Source organism: Vollenhovia emeryi, unplaced genomic scaffold, assembly GCF_000949405.1.
Source record: "Vollenhovia emeryi isolate VEMERY1.0 unplaced genomic scaffold, V.emery_V1.0 DF939192.1, whole genome shotgun sequence".
Taxonomy (NCBI): domain Eukaryota; kingdom Metazoa; phylum Arthropoda; class Insecta; order Hymenoptera; family Formicidae; genus Vollenhovia; species Vollenhovia emeryi.
Genome location: NW_011967174.1, coordinates 186,570 through 206,623, shown reverse-complemented (window position 1 = coordinate 206,623; position 20,054 = coordinate 186,570). Strand labels below are relative to the sequence as shown.

The window sequence follows — 20,054 nt, the reverse complement described above, 5'->3', positions numbered from 1 at the left end:
TTCAATTAATCAATTCGCAAATGTGCAATCAGTTATTACATATCTCTGTATAACCTATTTAACAAATGGGCTCGAGTGTAATCTAGTTATTAACTAAAATTATTTGTACACAATTAATAACGTATCAAGTGATGATATTTCGATTTCACGAAACACAATAGCATAATGTTCATGGGTATTCTCTTTGCTCTCTCATTAGTATTTTCGTAAATTATTCAAAATATCATAAACATAGATTTCCCATGCTTTTATTATCAATATGCGATACGCGTTGTTCGTTTCCACGCAGTCGATATCAATATGGAATAGAAGCGATTAACGAGGTGGCATAAATCGTAACAGTAGCAGACAAATCTGTCTGCCTACAAATTATATAATATTTATAGGTGCGTACTTGAAAAACAAATACGAGTCGCCCATGTTTCTGTCAATAAAAACGCATTTATCACCGTCAGATCGTCAGATAGCTTGGAATGATGTACTACTCATTTTGATTTGAACTCCGGAATGCAATTTGCTTTTTTTTTCGTTTTATGCGCGAACTTTACTTCCAAAAAGATATTTAAATCTTAATATGTAACATTAATTTGAGAAATAGACTTGCTCCTCCTTGACTTTTTAGGAAAACTCAATTCATGTTAATAACAAAATCAAATGAAATTCAATGAAATCAGTAAACATATTCTGTGTACATGGTTAATAAAGTGAACCTGCAAGTGCATATTCATAAGATATTAAATATTACTTACTTGAAATAATCCTATGGAATAGAATTCAATATAATAAGATTTATGTCATAAACTGAGGATTAACCTAGTGCAGTTTTATCTGCATTTAATATGCACCTTGCAAATTCTATCAAAAATCGCTGAGAAAGTGATATTTCCTTGTACAGTTATTTTACATATATTAATAGTTTCATAGTTATTTTATTCATTAAAATTGCTTTGGATTAAATTTTTTTATTACTGTTAACAACTGTTTTTTCTCTCATGTTTAAGGTTTTATTAGTTAGCTTTTTAAAAAAATACAACTTTTGTGTTTACCACGCAAATGTTTGTTACATTATGAAGATATGTGTAAAGAAATTGATTGTAATGTGTAAAGATAATTGACGTGCTTGTGAACATTTATAGCTTTCAATTATTTAATCATTCGAGCAATGAAAGTTCTGACCAACTTATCGACGAAATGCATCAATAAATAAATCACATGGCGATGTTGCGGAAAAGTCGAAGTTCAGAATTGTTTTGAAAGAGAGCAACTATTTACGGCGTTGAGTTATCCGTTAAGCACTCAATTTGTTAGTCTATATCCTGTCAATTTTACATGGGCGTCTACATTCGAACGCCTTGTGGATGCGGCGGATTTGGGCAACGATGAGAAACGATTGCTCGTGCCTTTACAAATTGCCCGAAAGAATTGCTCGATATCTCCAGTCAAAGTTATGATATTCATTTTCACACGGATAAGACAATTCTCCTCTCCAAAACTTACTTCAAACAGAAATTGGTGGAGTGTCTTGGAACGATCATACATAATTTCTTAAAATAAATGGAGAAGCAGATTCTTTCTGAAGCTTCCTTTTTCGTGATTTAACAAGAAATTCTGAAATATGAAAAAATAGATTTAGATTATTATTAATGAAGATGTGATAAGAAACGCAATTTTTTACAGTAATATAAAATATATTGATACAATAATTTAATAATATAATAACTAAACTTTGAAAATAACACATTATTTCTTAACAAATTATTAAAAAATTTTAGTACCAACATTTTAGATCACAATTATTATTTTATGACTTTAAATATAAACTATTCTATTATAACATAATTGTGATCTAATGTTGTTAAATTGTATTAGATTATTGTGTAATTTAAGAAAAACAATAACGATAAAGTTTTATATAAAGGTCTTAATAAAATTTTATTTTTAATGGTCTTAATAGAAAATAACGACTCTTTCACATCGATTGAGTATATGACTCCATTGAGAGGCAGAAGACCGGAATTGCTTATGTGCCTCTTGTTCTTTATTAAAGGTTTAATCAACCGATAATTATAGCTTATTCCACGTCAAATACTTTATTGATACATACGAAATTAAGGCTAATAATAACTCAAGGATAATTAATAAAGAAAACGCTACTGGATTTTTGGACGCTCTTGTAGAAATTAGTACGTCTCGTATAACATATAATATTTAGAATAAAACTAAATATAATTAGTACATAAAATGTATGTGTCCATCACGTAAATATATTTAAATATTATTAATATATATTTTATTTAAATAAGATTTAGGTATGTGCACTATGTACAGTTTTATTTATTAATGCCTGGACCTCAGTTTTACTAGGATTTACATTTTCATAATCTCTATTCTCATCTATACACCGATGAGTTTCAAGGTGTAGTTCACGATAGTACATAGATACAGTCTGAAATTCAGTGATTTGTATAGATGAGAAAAATGATAATTAAATTGCAGGTCCAGGTATTAATGAATAAGACTGTACGTATAATTTGCAGATACTTGACGTTAATATTCACACACACGCACACATACACACACAAGTTTATTGATGTTCAACTAAATTTTAACTAGGTCCTTTTAAGATATAAATCAATTAGAAACGTAAAAGCCATTTAGGACCTGGCACAGGTGGAGGTGGCCAATTAAATTACTAAGTGAATCCATATACCGTATTTTTTCCAACCTGTCCTGCGCGTCGTTAAATACCGGACATATAACGCAGGTGTGTTTTTATTAGGTGGAATCATTACCGTCAGTGAATTCACGTGTTATAAAATCGCTGAACGATTTGACAAATTATTTTAAATGCTATACTTAGCATTTATTACACTAATCTCCCTCCCCGTACTGAATTTCAAATTCTTATTGTGAAAAATATTGCCTCACTCAGGATTCGAATCTGGGATCTCCCTCAATCCGTGACGGGATTCACTTAGTAATTTAATTGGCTACTTACACTTGTGCTAGGTCCTAAATGGCTTTTACGTTTCTAATTCTTATTGATATTCGTTTCAGCAAAAAATTCGCAATACGGTGAAAAATATAAACGCTTGTAAAAGTAATTGTAAGAAGTTAAGTAACTAAAAAAAACTGAAATTCAGGGATAAAAAAATTTGAGGTAATTGTAATTTGTATACAATAATATGTAAGAAGATGGAAGGAAACCTGGAAAAATGGAAATATCTTATTACATATGTGTATGACTTATTGTTAGTCATGTGATATCTAATTAAGTCCAATTCTAAAATTACCAGATCTTCAGAGATCTGACACTTTTATTGAATATTCAATGTCATTATCTATTGAGATCTGTCCTAATAGGGATATTGAGAAATGTCCTAATGGGACATTAATTAGATTTAGTTAGATCGCAATAGATAACCTCGAACATTCAAGGAAAATGTAAAATCTTTGAAGATCTGATGATTTCTTAAATGAGATCTCGTGAGATATAATTAGATATTACATGATTGAAACACATATAATGAGATTTTTCCATTTCTTCCCACGAAGAGAAATATTCTTTTTTAGAAAAATTATTTTAGGTAACAGATATATAGAAAAAGTAAAATAAATATTTAAGCATTTTGTAATTTAAGTAATGATTTTAGAATTTTTTTGTTACTTCTATTGAGATATTATTAAAAATGTTAATTATTTTTTTGTTCACTTTTATTAATGCAATAATTCAAACGTGGATATTTCATGGATGAAACTTGTTTCTTTATATTTAGCATTTCTTCATTAAATGATTGATAGTAAAGCTAATGTGACTACGACTTGTGCTAAAAAAGTTTAATAATAAATTTATATCCTATTACTACGGCGTAATGCAGGTACATTTTGCGGGAGCCGGAAAGTTCATAAAAGTCGACGCTATACTTTCCGAAACTCGTTACTGCGAATTGACCTTCTAGTGGTAACCCAATCCAGGCAGTATAGACATATGTTTCATTAAAATGAAAATATTTCGCTCCGTTTAAGCTAGCCGTTGTTCTCTTTGATCGTGCACGAAAATTGCTTTGTTGTCAACACATATTAATATACAATTCAGTAGAGAAATAATTATAGGTATAATTTAACGGAACCAAATTGTTCATTTAACCATTTTTTACATCGATATAATTGGATACATATATTTAGAAAATTATTAACAATAATAGTTTATATAAATCACATTCAGATATAATCCAACTTGCATGTGAAATTTATTCTTGTTTGGTGTATCCGATATTTGATAGTTGTTTCAGTTTAATTTACGAATAATTAGATACAATATGATTGAGTTTAATAATTAGATTAAATTTGATATAATTAGATTTTCGGAAGAAACCCTTGTAATCCATAACAATATAATTGCAATTATAATAACTTTAAATATTATAAGTTGACGTGATAAAATATTTTGGTAGTAAAATACTTATCGAGATAACCCGCAAGGTAATATCTTTTCAAGAATGTTTTGACAAATGATGATTAAATGGAGAATCATTGAATAAAATCTGTTTTAATACTATAGATTTTTTACTTTGACTGTTTGTTCATTGGAGAGAAACCTCTCGAATAATTTTATTGCCAGAATTTTGAACATTTCGAATCTCACAATCAGAGAGTGATTGTTATATAGTTTAATTACGAATCAAATTCTTTCTAACAAATTGCGTAAAAGAATAATTGTTATCATTATTTTAATTAATTAAGAACTCAGAATTAAATAGATCTCTTATTATAAGATTGAATTTCTTTGTATTTTATTATATTGTTAATATTACTCATTAAGTTATTTACTATGATAACTAATAGTAAAACTTCTAATCTATACAATAGAATTAAATATTTATATTAACGTACAGTACATTATTTTTCAAACTTGTATATATAAAACATAAAAATCAAATATTAACAAATATTATAATAGATCGATTTAGGAAACAGATTTACTGTTCTTAGTCTCCATCGATCCCTTCAATGAGCTGAGTTGCATTGGTTTTACTGTGCATCCGCAGTGGGAAGTCTGATGCGGCTCGCAAATGTCACCTCGTGATTCCCCGAACGCAATTTCAATTGGAAATCGCTGACGATCTCTGCGAACCGCATCCCCATGCGATGTAATTAGAAACGGCGTCGTAATGAAGCTGTCAATTATCTCCCGACGATGCAGCAGGTCGTTTCCATTCTCGATTTGTCGCTGCATCGAAACGACGATCCTAAATGGCGATTAATTGACGGCTATCAACACTGTAATTTATAAATCTCCTCAGTTTGAACGTCTGTTTTTCGAACGGCGATACTTTTCTAAAACATAGTAATAAGATGATAAGATTTAGTGCTAATATTTTAAGTCAAACAAAATTTTCTTTTTATTAAAAATTCTATCATCCTGTTTCTTCTTCTTCTACAATAACTTAATAGAATTTCGTTACAAATCTCGTGTGTCACAAACCTCATATGCGGACCGCGTTGATTCAATTTGTACAAGGATTAATTTCAAATCTGATTTTCATCCCCATTCTCATCCCGGCCTTACACGATACAGTTAGAGAATGTTTTTTATCTGACTGCGAGCAGGACTTATCTGCAAAAATTACGAGTGCAATTGTATCAGCGTAAACGCGTTCTTTTTGCTCGAGTGTCCTCGAAACAGGAACATCGGTTGCATCGGCCCACGTATTTTGTCAGTGACATTACTCACAGCCCACTAAACGTGCTTTCTCGTCTACACGGCCGATCGCGTTAAATTACCGCGCATCGCGGAGACTGCGGCGATATCCGCGTGCAAAACTCGAGTGATATTGATACATTTCGCTTTGTATCGCTCGTAGAATCGATGGTCGCTCCCGTGGAGCTTGAAGGATTTGCATTCCTGTCGAATCATTCAAACTCGACAATTTTTCATTGCATCACCCCACGCAATGTTTCGTGGAATTTCCAAACTGGCGGCACACATTGATATATGTCACTTTCCATTAGATCTTTCAAACTCGATGATTTTCAGATTTAGTTCAACATGATAGGTATCCCTTTTGCGTCAATAACGTTGAATGCATGCCAATTGTGGATTAGGAATTGAAAACTTTTTAATTTTTTTGCCGATACAATTTTATAGCTTTCGTAGGCAAAGTAAGCAGCTCGAAAGTCGTGTAAATTAAGTTTAACACTGTCTTCTTCGTTATTTGGAATTAGCTAAGATCCCGTTCGACCGTAAACAACGTTTCTATTATTTACAAATAATTAATTGTTTAAGAATAATGGGTGTTAATTAAAAATTTTTTCAGAATTATTCTTTTCTAATTGCGATGAGCTTCGGGGATATGTTATGCAGTTATGTAATACTTTAATAAATTAAAGAGAATTTCAAGTGAAATAATTTTGCGAAATATGAGTATTCTCATAAATGTTAAAGAAAAAAATATCTTTGCGATATTTCATTGTCATTTTTTAGTTTTTCAAGCTTGCGTTTGAGATTTCTCAATTGATTCTTTTCGTTATATGTTAAATTAAGATTTGCTGTATTAGCTTTGACTGAAGACTTGAGTTTGTTTCGCAATTTACAACGGAAGCAATTTTCATGCATAAAGCAAGATTTTATTAATAAACTTAATTGTATATTATCAGCGCCGTAAGCTCTTAATATCATTTATAATGCCTAACAAATTAAATCAAACAAAATTGAAATCCTTTGTTTCAATTGTCACTGAATCACAATTACGTAATGGCTATTTATTAAACCGTTTTTAATGACTATTGCAAAACCATTTTATTTATTTTTACATATTTATTTGTTAACAATTTTATTATATTTCGTCAATTGTTATCCTCTTCTAAAATTACCTGCGAAACTACTCATACATTAGATGTGCTAGTTTGCTGTACTTAAAATATTTAAAAGCCATTTTATTATCTATAGATGTGTGACTTATTGCGCGTGTGATTTCGTATTATGTAATAAAAAATATACAAAGGGCACTAATTAGAATAAGAGGTTTTAACTGATATTCAATCGTGATAGAATAACTCAATTTTCGTATAATTAATTACCGTTAAAATTCTCTTCACAATGAGTAAAAATATGCATAAAATTTTGTTAATCAAAATTATTTTACATAATCACCGTTGATTTTATAAAAAAAGAACAAATAATTAACTTTCAATATAATACAGGTACTGTATCATTGTAAAAAAATCTGCCAGCACTCATGAATCTTTGTTAGCCTGTTCTTTCATGATAATGCATAAAGCTAAACACTGGTTTGTCCGTCCCGATCGGCATCGTTTCTTCCATCAGCTTTCCGCGTTCGCCGAGGACGGGGTAGCCTAGGTCAGGCATTCGTGACGTTATGTGGGTCAAAGAACCAGTTCAACAACTGGGAACGATAGCATACGACAGACCGCCTGTCGACGCCGGCCCGATGACGTCACGCGACGCTATTCTCGGCGCAACGCCGACGCATTTACCGTGGCTAAAAATAAGAACTGCAGTGGTGCACCAACAAACGCGCAAGATGACAGCCGGCCAATAAAATCGGCCTGCTCGCCCCGCTGCAGTACTAACAATAACAATAACGACGGTCGTTGCACGCTGCTGATTCCGTTCCTTGACCTAAGGTCCAATTCGGATGCACGAATGTGAGAATGAATGGGGATGACGTTAACGAGATATAAAATCAATAAATGAAACAACTTTACGTATTAATTATCACACATCTCATATTTACTTTAGATTTAAATAATTGTCATATTTTACTTTTATCCTATATTTTTTTTGCGCATGAATTATAAATGTGAAATTTGTAAGAATAAAATTATTTCCTGTCAAGATCTTAAACGGCGTGCACGTACAATTTAAATTGATCAGTAGCTAAATGAGCATGTGTAGATTAAATTTCTCGTAATATTGGACAAATATATACGATACATATTATAGGAAATCGTCGCACGCGACAATGTACCATAAATCATTCGCTCTAACAACGGAGCAGATAGTGTTGATCGTCACGCAGTTAATTTTTGTTCCTATATACACACACATATATTTTATATATTTGTCGAATGTTACGAGAAATTTAATATGTATATTTATAGCTACTGATTAATTTAAACTTTGTGTGGACCGTTTGAGATCAATTGACAGAAAATAATTTTATTCTTTTAAATTTCATATTTATAATTCACGCATAGATAGATAGACAGATAGGTAGATAAACATTATATAAGTACATAGAATAGACTTTTAAAGCAATTTACATGTTGAGCCATCGTGTAATTTGCATTATAGTCAACGTATACCAATTTCTGTAATGGATCTTACAGAGATGTTGCTCTATAACATTGGACGGAAATGACTCGTGGGATATAATACAGTAGTGAGTAGATAGCAATAATGAGTATTTGAATGGCGTATACGCTGCACACTGTTGCGCTGTTTGATTAGTCATGCGAACCTAATAATATAGCGACATTTCTTGTCAATGCTTTGATCTTGAGATAGTTCCGGTCCTACAACAAGTTTTCCTATATCAATATCAATGTATGTGTATTCCCTCATGATATTACATGTCATTTTCGTAAATACAAATGTTAATATAGAAATACTACAGCAGATATGATAGAAGATTGCTGTAGAATGTTATTAAGTTTATCAAAAAACTAAAAAGAACTCGCGACATGTGTTAGGAAAAGTTCTACACTTTACATACAAACAAATTTGTAGAATTTACTAACATTGTTGAATACGATTGAAATCTTATTGAATATGGTCGAAAGTTATTGAATGTAGTTGCGCGAAGTTTAGTTAACATTACAGTTAACATCTACGAAAAGTTTGCGGAACCAGTTAACACTAACATCGTTGTATGTCTGCTTTCAGAGTTCGTGTCGAGTATTATGTGAACGAAAACACATTCAAGGAACGACTGCAATTGTACTTCATCAAGAATCAACGTTCAAGTGAGTTGATTACTTATATTTATGATAAATTATAATATCGTATTATTATACCTAGACATCTTACACAACTAGAGAGCTTTTATGGAAGATTGAAAGGTTTTATAAAAATCGATTGCTAGAATTTACATCGTCAATCATAAAAGTGTTAATTAAATTTATATTTGGAACACTTCCGTTCTGTCCTATATTTCCGCAATGAAACATTGTCGAGATACGATTGTCACAATTGCTGTAAAATTGTTTGCTGCAATTCATACATGATATCGTGCTGATGCATCGATACATTTAATATCGCATGTACATACACATATCACGTCTCATTGTAGGAGAGAGATCTGTTGTCATAAACTCGTATCTACAGTTCTATCTCACGCTATTTGATAGCATCGTTACATTCCGCACTACATTGTGACGACACGCGAGATACATAGCATTAGGATTAAAATATGTCACGCCTTTACCTATGTGCTTTTACCACGTGTTTCTAACTTTCCAAATTTGTCCATTGCTTGATTGACGACTGTACACGTAAAAAAACATAAGTGTCAGATCAATCTTTACACACTCAAATTAACGCGTTTATTCTTTTGTATGTAAGCAACGACCTATAATCTTCTTAAAAGCATTTAATAATCTCACATTCCAACAATATTACAGTCTTATTTAAACACTATAATTGTCACTTTAAGAATATATATGTATAATTATTTTGACAATAAAATCATTTTAATCATTATAAACTTCGATTTGAAAATATGTTATTTTCTAGCCAATATTGTTTCCTTTCCATGCAAGAAAATTATTCTTAAATAATAAGCTAATATTTTTTCTATTGAATTGCTATAAAATTGCTTTATTTAGTAAGTTTTTCTCCCTGTAACGCAATATAATCTCGTTCCAAGATTTTGACGTTGAGACTAAACATATTTTCAAAAGAAGAATATTCTTTTTTTCTGTGTAAACAGAATATTTTAAAATGTTACGTTTGATTGTTTAAATGAAATATAACGAGATGTAGAAACTAGAATATCTTCAATAAATGTAACGGTACAACTTTCGAGACAAATTTAACTGCATTGTCGTATCTTTGTTACATTTCTAACAAATTTGTCGCCGGAAATAGCCGGTTTGTCGTCAACGGTATTCCGGCTTGTTGCAACGCGGTCTCTATTGCTCTCTTTGGAAATAGCAAAGCCGTTCCAAAGGCAATCTTAAGAATATCGCCGCCATCATTTCCACGGATATTCTGAAAGAGCACGATTCTGCTCTTTCGGAGCTGTGATGGCGGTAACCGATAATAGATATTACGGTACCGTTACGAATTCTTTTTGCTGGTGTTGACCTTTGTACCTGACCTATGCATTAGGACGTCGTGAACCCAACAGGTCAACGCTTTGCTGCTCTTTGTGAAGTTTGTCGCGGGCAACTGGTTAAAGCATTTCGTTAAAACCACTCGAACGATCGATACTTGGCACAAGCTTAAACCAATCTTCAATCTAGCAATAAGTCGTATTAGTAAATCTTTATTTATTACGTAATTTTCCTTGGGCTTAAAGTAGTAAAACATGAGATATTTTCATTATAGATATATATGCTGTTTAAAAACTTATTCATTGAGAAGTGATCTTCTGTTATTTATTAAATTCTGTCGCACTAAAAAAATTCCCAATTAGAAACTTTCTTTGAATTAATTTTTTTATCTCACAGAACTTTGGAGACTTAAAATTACCAAATTTTAGGAAATTCAGAACATTTCGGGTTTATAACTAATTGCAAATAAGTTTATGGTGTTAATTTTATATGTATATTTTAAATAAGAGATACTCTGTATTAGATTTTACTTATGCTGAAAATATCGAAGAGAGAGAGAGAGAGAGAGAGAGAGAGAGAGAGAGATTGGCATTTTAAGAATATTTATATAAAAAGAAAACTGTTAAAAACTTTTTAAAATAATTTATTTATTGATAGAAAAAGTATAAAACGGGCATTTCAATTATCTTTAGACTCATTTATAATTTACAGTATAAATCTAATATATGTAGATCAAAGCGTATATTGCATTTTATTTTATTACCATTTATAAAAATGGAAAACGAAAAACTAATATGTGATATTATATATTTAATAAAAAAAAACAGAAAAACAAATTGAATTGAGTTACAACTGAGATGTAAATTAAGTGAAGCTGTAAAAGTCGTAACAAAGAAATTAAATTTATGTTTCAGGCTTAAGGATACGACTTGCCAATCTGTTCTTCAAGCTCTTAACATGCTTCCTGTATATATTCAGGGTTATTACCGACAACGATCCAACGTTTGCAGCATGGTAAGCTACATAAATAGTTTGAATAAGTTCTTTTTCAAGGAGAACCTAGAAATGAAAATTTTGTATCGAATTTTCGTTTGCGTTTGAATATTTCAAATATAAGCACAAATATTACAATAATACATATTTCCGACTTTATAGACTACATGAAAATTATTATTATCTATCAACACTACATTTATTGTTGTTTTAACATTTGTTATGCGGTTAATATTCGCTGCGGCATCGCTTCACTTATCTTACGCGAATAAACGAAAGAATATTTACGTACTTTACAGGTTGCCATTTTCTTTTGCATTAACTTCAAATAACAAATTACTTGACCGATGAAAAGTTATTAAGTATTTTAATTTTTACATTGTTGTTAAGGCTGCTGACGTTTCGTTATTTTTATTAAAAGTGGAAATACGTTTATGCTGGTGGAAGAATAAAAAATTCTAGAGAATAAAGGGAAATGTGGAAAATCTGGAATATCCTATGCCTGTAGCAACACGAATTGCAACCGACGCAATGCTGAAAATAAAGAAATTGCTTCATTTGGTTTCATTCCATTTCGTCGCCGACGGAACGATTTTCTGGAAAAATTTTATCTCCCTAGAAAGAAGCTCGCTCTAACGTGTGAGCAACGCGATATTCATGCACGATTACAATATTATGCAACATTCCTATCATGGCTCAGAATAAGATGCAGATAAGGCAGTACAACTAGTACGATGCGACGCGATGTTACTTGCATAGGTATACGAGAACGGCAATATTTCCGAGAATTTTACAATATTTCTTGAATAGTTTTAAATAAGGATTTTTTTTAATTTTCTAACAAATAATCATTATAAGACATAATTATAAGACATTATTAACTTTTATAATTAACACTTAAAAATTGTATAGATACGAAAACCCTCACTATCGCTCTTCTCGAAAATAATATTATTTGATAGACATGTAGAGATAACTTTTTAAATACCAATGGGGGGGATTAGATAATTTATTACTAATTTTAATAAGATTGTATAAGGTTCTACCTCTATTGTTAGATCTCTAGCGCATAAATTGCAAATTTTGTTTTAATTATACAATGGAGTTTTACTGTCTATTGATATTTTTTAAACAAAATTTATCGAAAGTTTTTAATATTCAAAATACTACCGTTGTTTAAGATTCTGATGAAATATCCGTTAAAGAGCTGTTGACTTGTAATTTTCTCAGGAAACTGTGACTAACAGCGGATCTCTCAGTAGAAGTATCTTATATATAAGTTTCATATATCAACGTAAACGTTTCGATAGAAAATACGTTCTTGATCGGCTGTATAAACTTTTTTCGGCATTCGATATTGCGTCATTTCTATTCTTTCCATGCGACGGTGATATTTGCGCGTATTCCCCAATGCGACCCAAACGACGTACTTGATATCGAAAACCTATCGAACTCGTCCGATTCGTGCACGCCAAATATCATGCGACAATCCGTCTCTCCCTATCCACACACTCATCCGTCACTTATAACCCTTCTCTCTCTATCTCTTCCCAGTTACGGTTGCACAGCCGGCAACAAGACCGAGTTTCTGGTGTCGCAGAACTTGACGGAGGAGGAGTTCCAGGAGCACCCGACCATCAATTGGGATGCGATCCTGTGGGTCAGAAGACCCTTAGAGCTGTGGGTTGTCCAAGTCATCTTGGCTATGGTGTCGTTAACTGAGGCTTTGCTGCTTGCCTACCTCGGTTACAAGGTACGTCATCCTTCCCTCTTGCAAATAAATTTCATTTTTATTACGATATTATATTTATTTTATTACGACTGCTGCCTGGGCACGCTCGTTATTTTATTGGCTTGTTCGTCGAAGAGTTTTATGATTTTTTACGATTGACATATTTCTCTTTTTCCTCCTCTCTCAGGATAATTACACTATGCTAGAAACGTAAAGCGTTTTTGAGAGGTTCTAATATATGTAAAATTACTTATTTAAATAACTACATATATCTGAGATTTAAAATAAGCTCTCACCTTCAAAATTTTGTCGAAAAAATTTCTTTTAAGCCTCACCGAAATATCGAATTTTTCTTAGGAACAAAATTTGCATTATGACTGTAGTTTATATCATATATTTTACTCTTAATTTAAATAATTAAATTAAAGATTACTAAGAAATTATATTTTACCAGTGAAGAATCATTTATACGCTTTTACATTCTAAAATTAATATTTTTGTTTAATAAATAGTTTCTATTGCGCCAATATAATCTATTAATAAATTTTTTTACTTTTATCTTTTATATAATTTTTCTTTTACACTCAAAAAACAGTATTTTTAAGAGACATCTTTGTAATTAACAGTTAAAAGATAATTTTCTATAATATGATAAAACTCTTCTTACACAGTTTATTTTTGTGCAATATGAAGGTATTAAAAATATCATATTTTATAATTAGTTAATTAATAAGTATATTGTCGTATTTTATGATGTATCTACTTTCATCGAGTATCTGCTGCATAATTTTGCATGAGTAAGTATGCGCTTCGTCAGATTCGCTACGCTCCTTCGTCGTTCTGCAATTTCTAAAATAAATTTAAACTACATATAAAATAAAACGAAACTTTCCATCTTCATAAGCAAATTGAAGAGTGAACGTTAATATGTGACTTACTCATTCAGAGCGGATGGTTTATGGTTCAATGATTAAGTGCTTTAAATCGGCTGAATACGTCGTATTGCGAGATTGACGTGCAATGCAAGTTATTTGCTTCCATGATTTATTCGTTCGGCAAAGGAACCAACTTTTGCCTCAACTCGCCTTGAATTATATACAGAGGGACTACTTTCGAATTAAAAAGTTCACAGAAAATTAATCAGTAGAACGACAAGATGTTTTTGGTTGGTTAAACTTTTTTGATCGGTTCTTATTTTTCAAAATTTCTTTTTTTAAACTTGAAAATATTTATAATAGTATACTTTTACAATTACGACTGGTGAAATAAAACTGATTAAACATAAGCAGTTCTTTTCCAGCTGATTATTTTATTTTAGTTACCGAAAATAATGTGAAAAATGTTTGAAAAGAACAATATTTCATAGTAAAAATGTAGTTTAAAAGTATTCTTACTAGTTAATAAATTTTATATTCTTCTTACTATGTATATTTTGAGTGAAGTATAAAGAAATTCTTTTACTTTGCAAATAAAATCTTTGAATGTGATGTTTGATGCTTTTGCATCCTAGGATGCAGGAATACTAGGATTAGCTTCCAGGTTAAAAATCTTTGAATATTTTCTGTAAATTAATTACTTTAAGGTTGAAAAAAGATGACTTATAAAAAGTAGAATTATTGTTAAAGGATCATTTGATCTTACTGCAGCGATAAATTTTCACGCGTGCAAAATTCGCGATATAATCTGCAACGGTCTGTAGCAAGTTCATCACGCTATTCGCTAATCGAGCATTCCGGTGATAAGCCGATAATATTACATCAATAACGTACGGGCATGTTATAATCAAATGTGCCGTTACTAAAGTTTATAACGTAATATCCTCCGGTTGCTACGTAACTTAAATTGCATTTTAATAAAAGATCCCCGTTTCGGATTTCTTTAGAGTTATAATGCTGATATTTTATCCAAAAGATTTATCTCAGAATACTCTCTGTAGTTATTACACAATACATCACGAGAAATGTCTGTGTGATTTTTCAATATGCTCATGAAAATTAGATTTTTCTCGTATTGTGTATCTCATTGTTTTACATTGCGTATCTTGTTTCAAGATAGACATGAGAATAACAATAGCAATATACGTACTACACAAAATAATACTGTTTCAGAACGATTTTAGATATAAGAATAAATAATTAGTACAACGTTCGTTATAATTTTTTGTACACAATTTTCTTCACGAACGTCTCAACTCTGTCGTTATCAATGGTTACGTATCGCAGAATTTATATTCTGCGATACGTAATAATCAAATTCACCGTCGATGGCCACGTATAGCAGAAAAATCTACTTTGCAACTGTTGTAAAATTCGTGAATGGACTATGTTCTTAGATTCTGCCATAACTAAGAGTATACGCCAATCAGATTCAAGATTTGTACAACAGTTGCGAAGCAGCTTTTTCTGCCAAACGCAGCCATTAGTGCTCGAACACGCGCGCATATTTAGAAACGTCACCTACTTAAGAAACGCGCCGATTTCGAACCTAATAACATTTTATGGAATGTTATTGTTTTAAAACGAGACTGAAACTATTATAATTATATTGATTTATTTAATTGAAATTCTCATTAAAATTCTAATTTAGATTTTTAGATGTGATCAATGTGATTATGGTTATACAAAAATATTATTTCATGTTTTGCATAAAATAATGTACGTTAACATATATAATGAAAATAAGGATTATGAAATGTTTGAAATAATTAAAACAATAGATTTTAATATGTTAACGAACTGTCAGTCTTTTAGAATACTCCGATCGTCGAAGTCTCCGGCAGACGCGTCGATTGTTGAAATCTCTGTATAGTAGCTGTAAAAATGATACTTAATAGAATATTAATCCTGTTATGTTTTATTTGATATCAAGACAGCGTAGATATTTGATAATTTTAGCAAAATTGTCTACGTCTTTAAATATTAGTATTGTTATTATTTGACACTTTTAATAAAATTGTCTCTAAATATTGGCATTGTTTTTGATAATTAAAAAGAAACTCTTGCGAGAAACGTCAGTGTGTGAAAGGTATCGCTCTTTTCTACCACAAAAACAACCAACAATAGGTAGTAGTATTGATATTCTATTAAATTGTAGCCTTCGGTGTCGCACCAGCGTGCGGTTACTGATGTTGCGGTTACGGAAGCCATCTTGAGTTGACAGCGGCAGAGGCGCTTTGCAAAATCGCATCAAGCACCCCTGTTTGTGAGTTTAGTCGCGACTTGCGGTGCGGTTCGGTGTCGAAGCTCCTTCGGAATCTGCCGGATACCGAAATTAGCGAGGTAACACGTGGATGTGATGCATCTGCGCGATGCATTCGTCGGAGTGTCGTGTATAATCATGGCATAAGTTCGTCGTTCCAAACGGAATGAACATAATTTTATAACTAATGATCATCGAACATTGCACTTTTATGCGGATCGACGCGAACGTGCGCCTTCGATCGTTCCTCATTCTTGTCGAAGGTGTTTCCGCCCGTCACTTTGGATTTGCAAAATTCTAGAGACTCCTCTTATCGGATTTCGGGAGGAAACGAAAACGTCGCAGAAATGGAATCTAAAGAAAGAGTCGTTAGTTGCATGGCTACGTTCAGGATAATTCCAGCTCTTTGCGGCGAATTAAACATTTGAAGCTAAGCATTGTACGAAACTATTCCGGATTCATTTTACTAAAAGCAGCAGGTTTGAAAAGTATTAAGTCTAACGAGGAGATGAAACTAGAAGGCTGGAAACTATATCGATAAAATAGAGATTCTTAAAAGAAAATGTGATTTGAAAGCATTTAATAAACAATTAAACATTATCGATTTTTATTTTTTGAATTTCATTAATTTTATAGAAAATGTTTACAAGGTGTTTGTCGTTGAAGTTCTTGTACACCTTCTTTCCGTTTGAAAATCATGTGGAATATAATTAGAATTAATAATAAAAATTGCAGTGAATAATAAAAAAATTTTACGATGTAAAAATTAAATAAAATGTTAGATCTTGGAAGATATAAAAATCTAAATATACTCTGTTCTTAAGTTTTATAAAAGCGGTGAAGATTTTATTGAAACTAAATGTTACAAGTATTTTTGAGAAAATGCTAAACTATTAAAAGTATTTTTTTCGAGGATCGTATTATTAAATTTGTGTCTCAAAGAACATTTTCGCTATGTATATGTACCGTTTATTGATAATCTTTATAAGACGGCAAAGTGTATTCAGAGAGAAAGAGAGTTTGGAACCTCAGTCTGTTTTTGTGTTGACGTACTTCCTTAAATTGCGTTTGCCGTCGTAACCGCCAGTTTGTAAATCCCGGAAGCGGATATTAATAGTCATGGAGTTCTCGAAAAAGTTCATCCGGTTATCGTCTGGATGCAGCCTCTGTGGAGCTTTAAGCTGCGTTATTGCCTCGATGAATATAGAAAAAAAGAAGGGTGATTCCTCCACAGAGACTCTCTCCATTAAGAGATGAATCCCATGAGCATGGCTGTTGCGTGGCCAATTTCTTTCCAGAATGACGATCATTTTTCTGATGAAAATAAGACCACATGGAAAAATAGTGCGAAGAATTTATAAGAATCTTGTTATAAAAGAACAAAAGAATAATAACAGGATTAGATAACAATATTGGAGGTGAAAAAGCATACTACGGTTAATAATTATAATAAGTAACACAAAGAGAAGTCAAATTGTATGTCCAAATTCTGTTAATATAATTAGAGTTAAAATTAATTTTCTCAGTTAAAGTTTTCTTTGAAAAAAAAATCGATAATTTTTAATTACAGTTGTACATCTATAACTAAAAATAAAAATTTTGTATTAAGATCAATTAGATATTAAAACGTATATTTCGATTAATAGGAAATAATTTTTGTATTGTTCTTTGTTAATTAGAATTATTGAAAAGATATACAACATTTTACTCGAGTATCTTTTATACTTTCTTAACTTTAATGTATAATAAGCTTATATTTATCAATATGGCAAACTGCCAAATAAAAAGATTTACCTTCACTTTGCGTTATGTGTAAAAATATAGGAAAACCTTGTAAAAGGCCAATATGTCACATCAAAAGAAAAGCGTTGGCAAACGCCGCTAGTGCAAAATTTATGTTTTCCTCGAGGTTCTTTACTCGCGCACCTTTGTCTTGAGGTGGCTTTGTGATGTAGGTGATTATACATCTGGAAGTCGATTCACATTGAAATCAATAGGGCGCAACTTGTACAAAGTAGATTGTTCGAGATCTAAGAAAATTATTTTTCGTTGATTCTATCGCATTAAAAAGTCAATAAATAAACAAAATTCGTAATTTTATTATAAAACTTATGTAATTACATGTATAAAACATGTAATTACAATGTATGAAATAATGTAATGTATGTCAATTGTGTCGAATTTTTTATTGACAACTTTTAGAAGAAAAATTGCACTGTGTCAAACTAATAATTTTATTTCTAAGCAAAGTTAAGAGATATTATCAATAGGTATCTATTGCAAAGCCATTTATATGTTTTTAGTTCTTCATTGTTATACAGAGACAAGTGTGTTATTAAATTAAAAAAGTGCTAATTGAGTTTGTTGTTTAAGGATTAATTAGACAAAGTTAATCGAATGCGCGTTAGAAAATCCAAGTCAAGCTTATCGTCATAAAAGGGAAAACAGATGTGCATGAGCCGCATATAAATGAAAGTTTATCCACTCGGTGGTCGGAAATTCGAAGGAACCCCTAGTCAGAATACATCGGCAGATCCTCTCGTAATCGTTTCCACGAGATCGACAAAATCGCTTGGGGTGCAAACACACGAATCTATATGTCGGTTCATCAGACACGCTTTTCCAAAGGAATTTCAGCTCGCTGTAAAGCTAAGGTGAAGGATTTGCAACGAAGGCACGTGAGAGCCCTTTAGACTTGGATAATCCGATACAGGTGACATGTATCTCGCCCAGGGATTTTTCGTTATAAATTTTTCACATCGAATAAAAAGGGTCGTACAGGATAAGAGCAGGATCAATGATCGTTTAAGGTACTTTTCTCAGTGTTGGCCTAATTGTATCTACGGGCTGCGTCGCTCCCGGGCGTTTACGAATTTGCCATTCCGCCTGCAGTAATTCAAATGTTAAAAAATTTTATATTGAGACATAATACGAAAAGCTGACCATTTGATTAAGGTGCATCGAGAAAAATATATAAGTACTTTGCGTAGCAATGTATAAAGTAATCTAACATGTTAAAAAATTTAAAGTATGAAAAATTACCAAAAATTAATGAAAATTTACTAAAAACGGTAGGCCATTCATCATTAAACTGTAATACAGTTATAATAGTAACTATTATAAATTAAATTTCAAATTCTTTTATACTCAATAGTATAATATATGTATAAATATTATATTATTCAGACGTACCATCTCTTCTTCCTCTGAAATTCAATAACTCGAAGAAATGGGGAAAAATATCAATAAAATAAAATTTATTGCAGGCTTATTTCTTATTGAAATGAATTTGACGATGACAATTCTAAATGTTAGCTAAGTTAATAATTTAATTTGAACGTGATAAATAAAAGCACTGATCTAATAAAATAGAAAGAAAATTTCTAAGTAACATTGTCATAAAATTCATACATTTATTATATGTATAACCAGTATCGCTATTTAAGACGCTGAAGGCAGAACTTAACGTATATTCTGCCTACATCGTGAAGTTGCATTATAGTATATACACTGTTGATTGCTGTTGAATATTCCGTGATAAAACGAGATGGTAATTAGGAAGTATTTCAAGACGTGGCATTATTTAGGACGTTCGCATAAATGAATACTGTTAAAAAATTATTTGTGCTGGTTGAATTTCTTAAGTTGTGATCTACGATAGACTTTTCAAACTATGTTACATTTTACACATAGCAGAATGCGAAAATATAATATAATAATACATTGAATTAATGTATTATATTAATGTGCGATACAACTGCGTGGACGACATTATAATAGATTGCAAATTTTAAAGAGACTTGAGAAGAATAACATGCTAGTTTAATAAGGT

General features: G+C 31.3%; 1 protein-coding gene across 8 annotated transcripts in view; it reads left to right on the top strand.

Annotated features, from left to right (window-relative positions):
• LOC105562244 (potassium channel subfamily T member 2) overlaps positions 1-20,054 on the top strand; it is a 137,031-nt gene that overhangs the window by 84,903 nt on the left and 32,074 nt on the right. For all 8 annotated transcript variants that reach the window (XM_012012922.1, XM_012012927.1, XM_012012925.1 and 5 more), the window contains 3 exons: positions 8,909-8,988; positions 11,214-11,313; positions 12,847-13,045. In XM_012012922.1, coding sequence (XP_011868312.1) covers positions 8,909-8,988; positions 11,214-11,313; positions 12,847-13,045 — 379 coding nt within the window. The remainder of the gene's footprint in view (positions 1-8,908; positions 8,989-11,213; positions 11,314-12,846; positions 13,046-20,054) is intronic.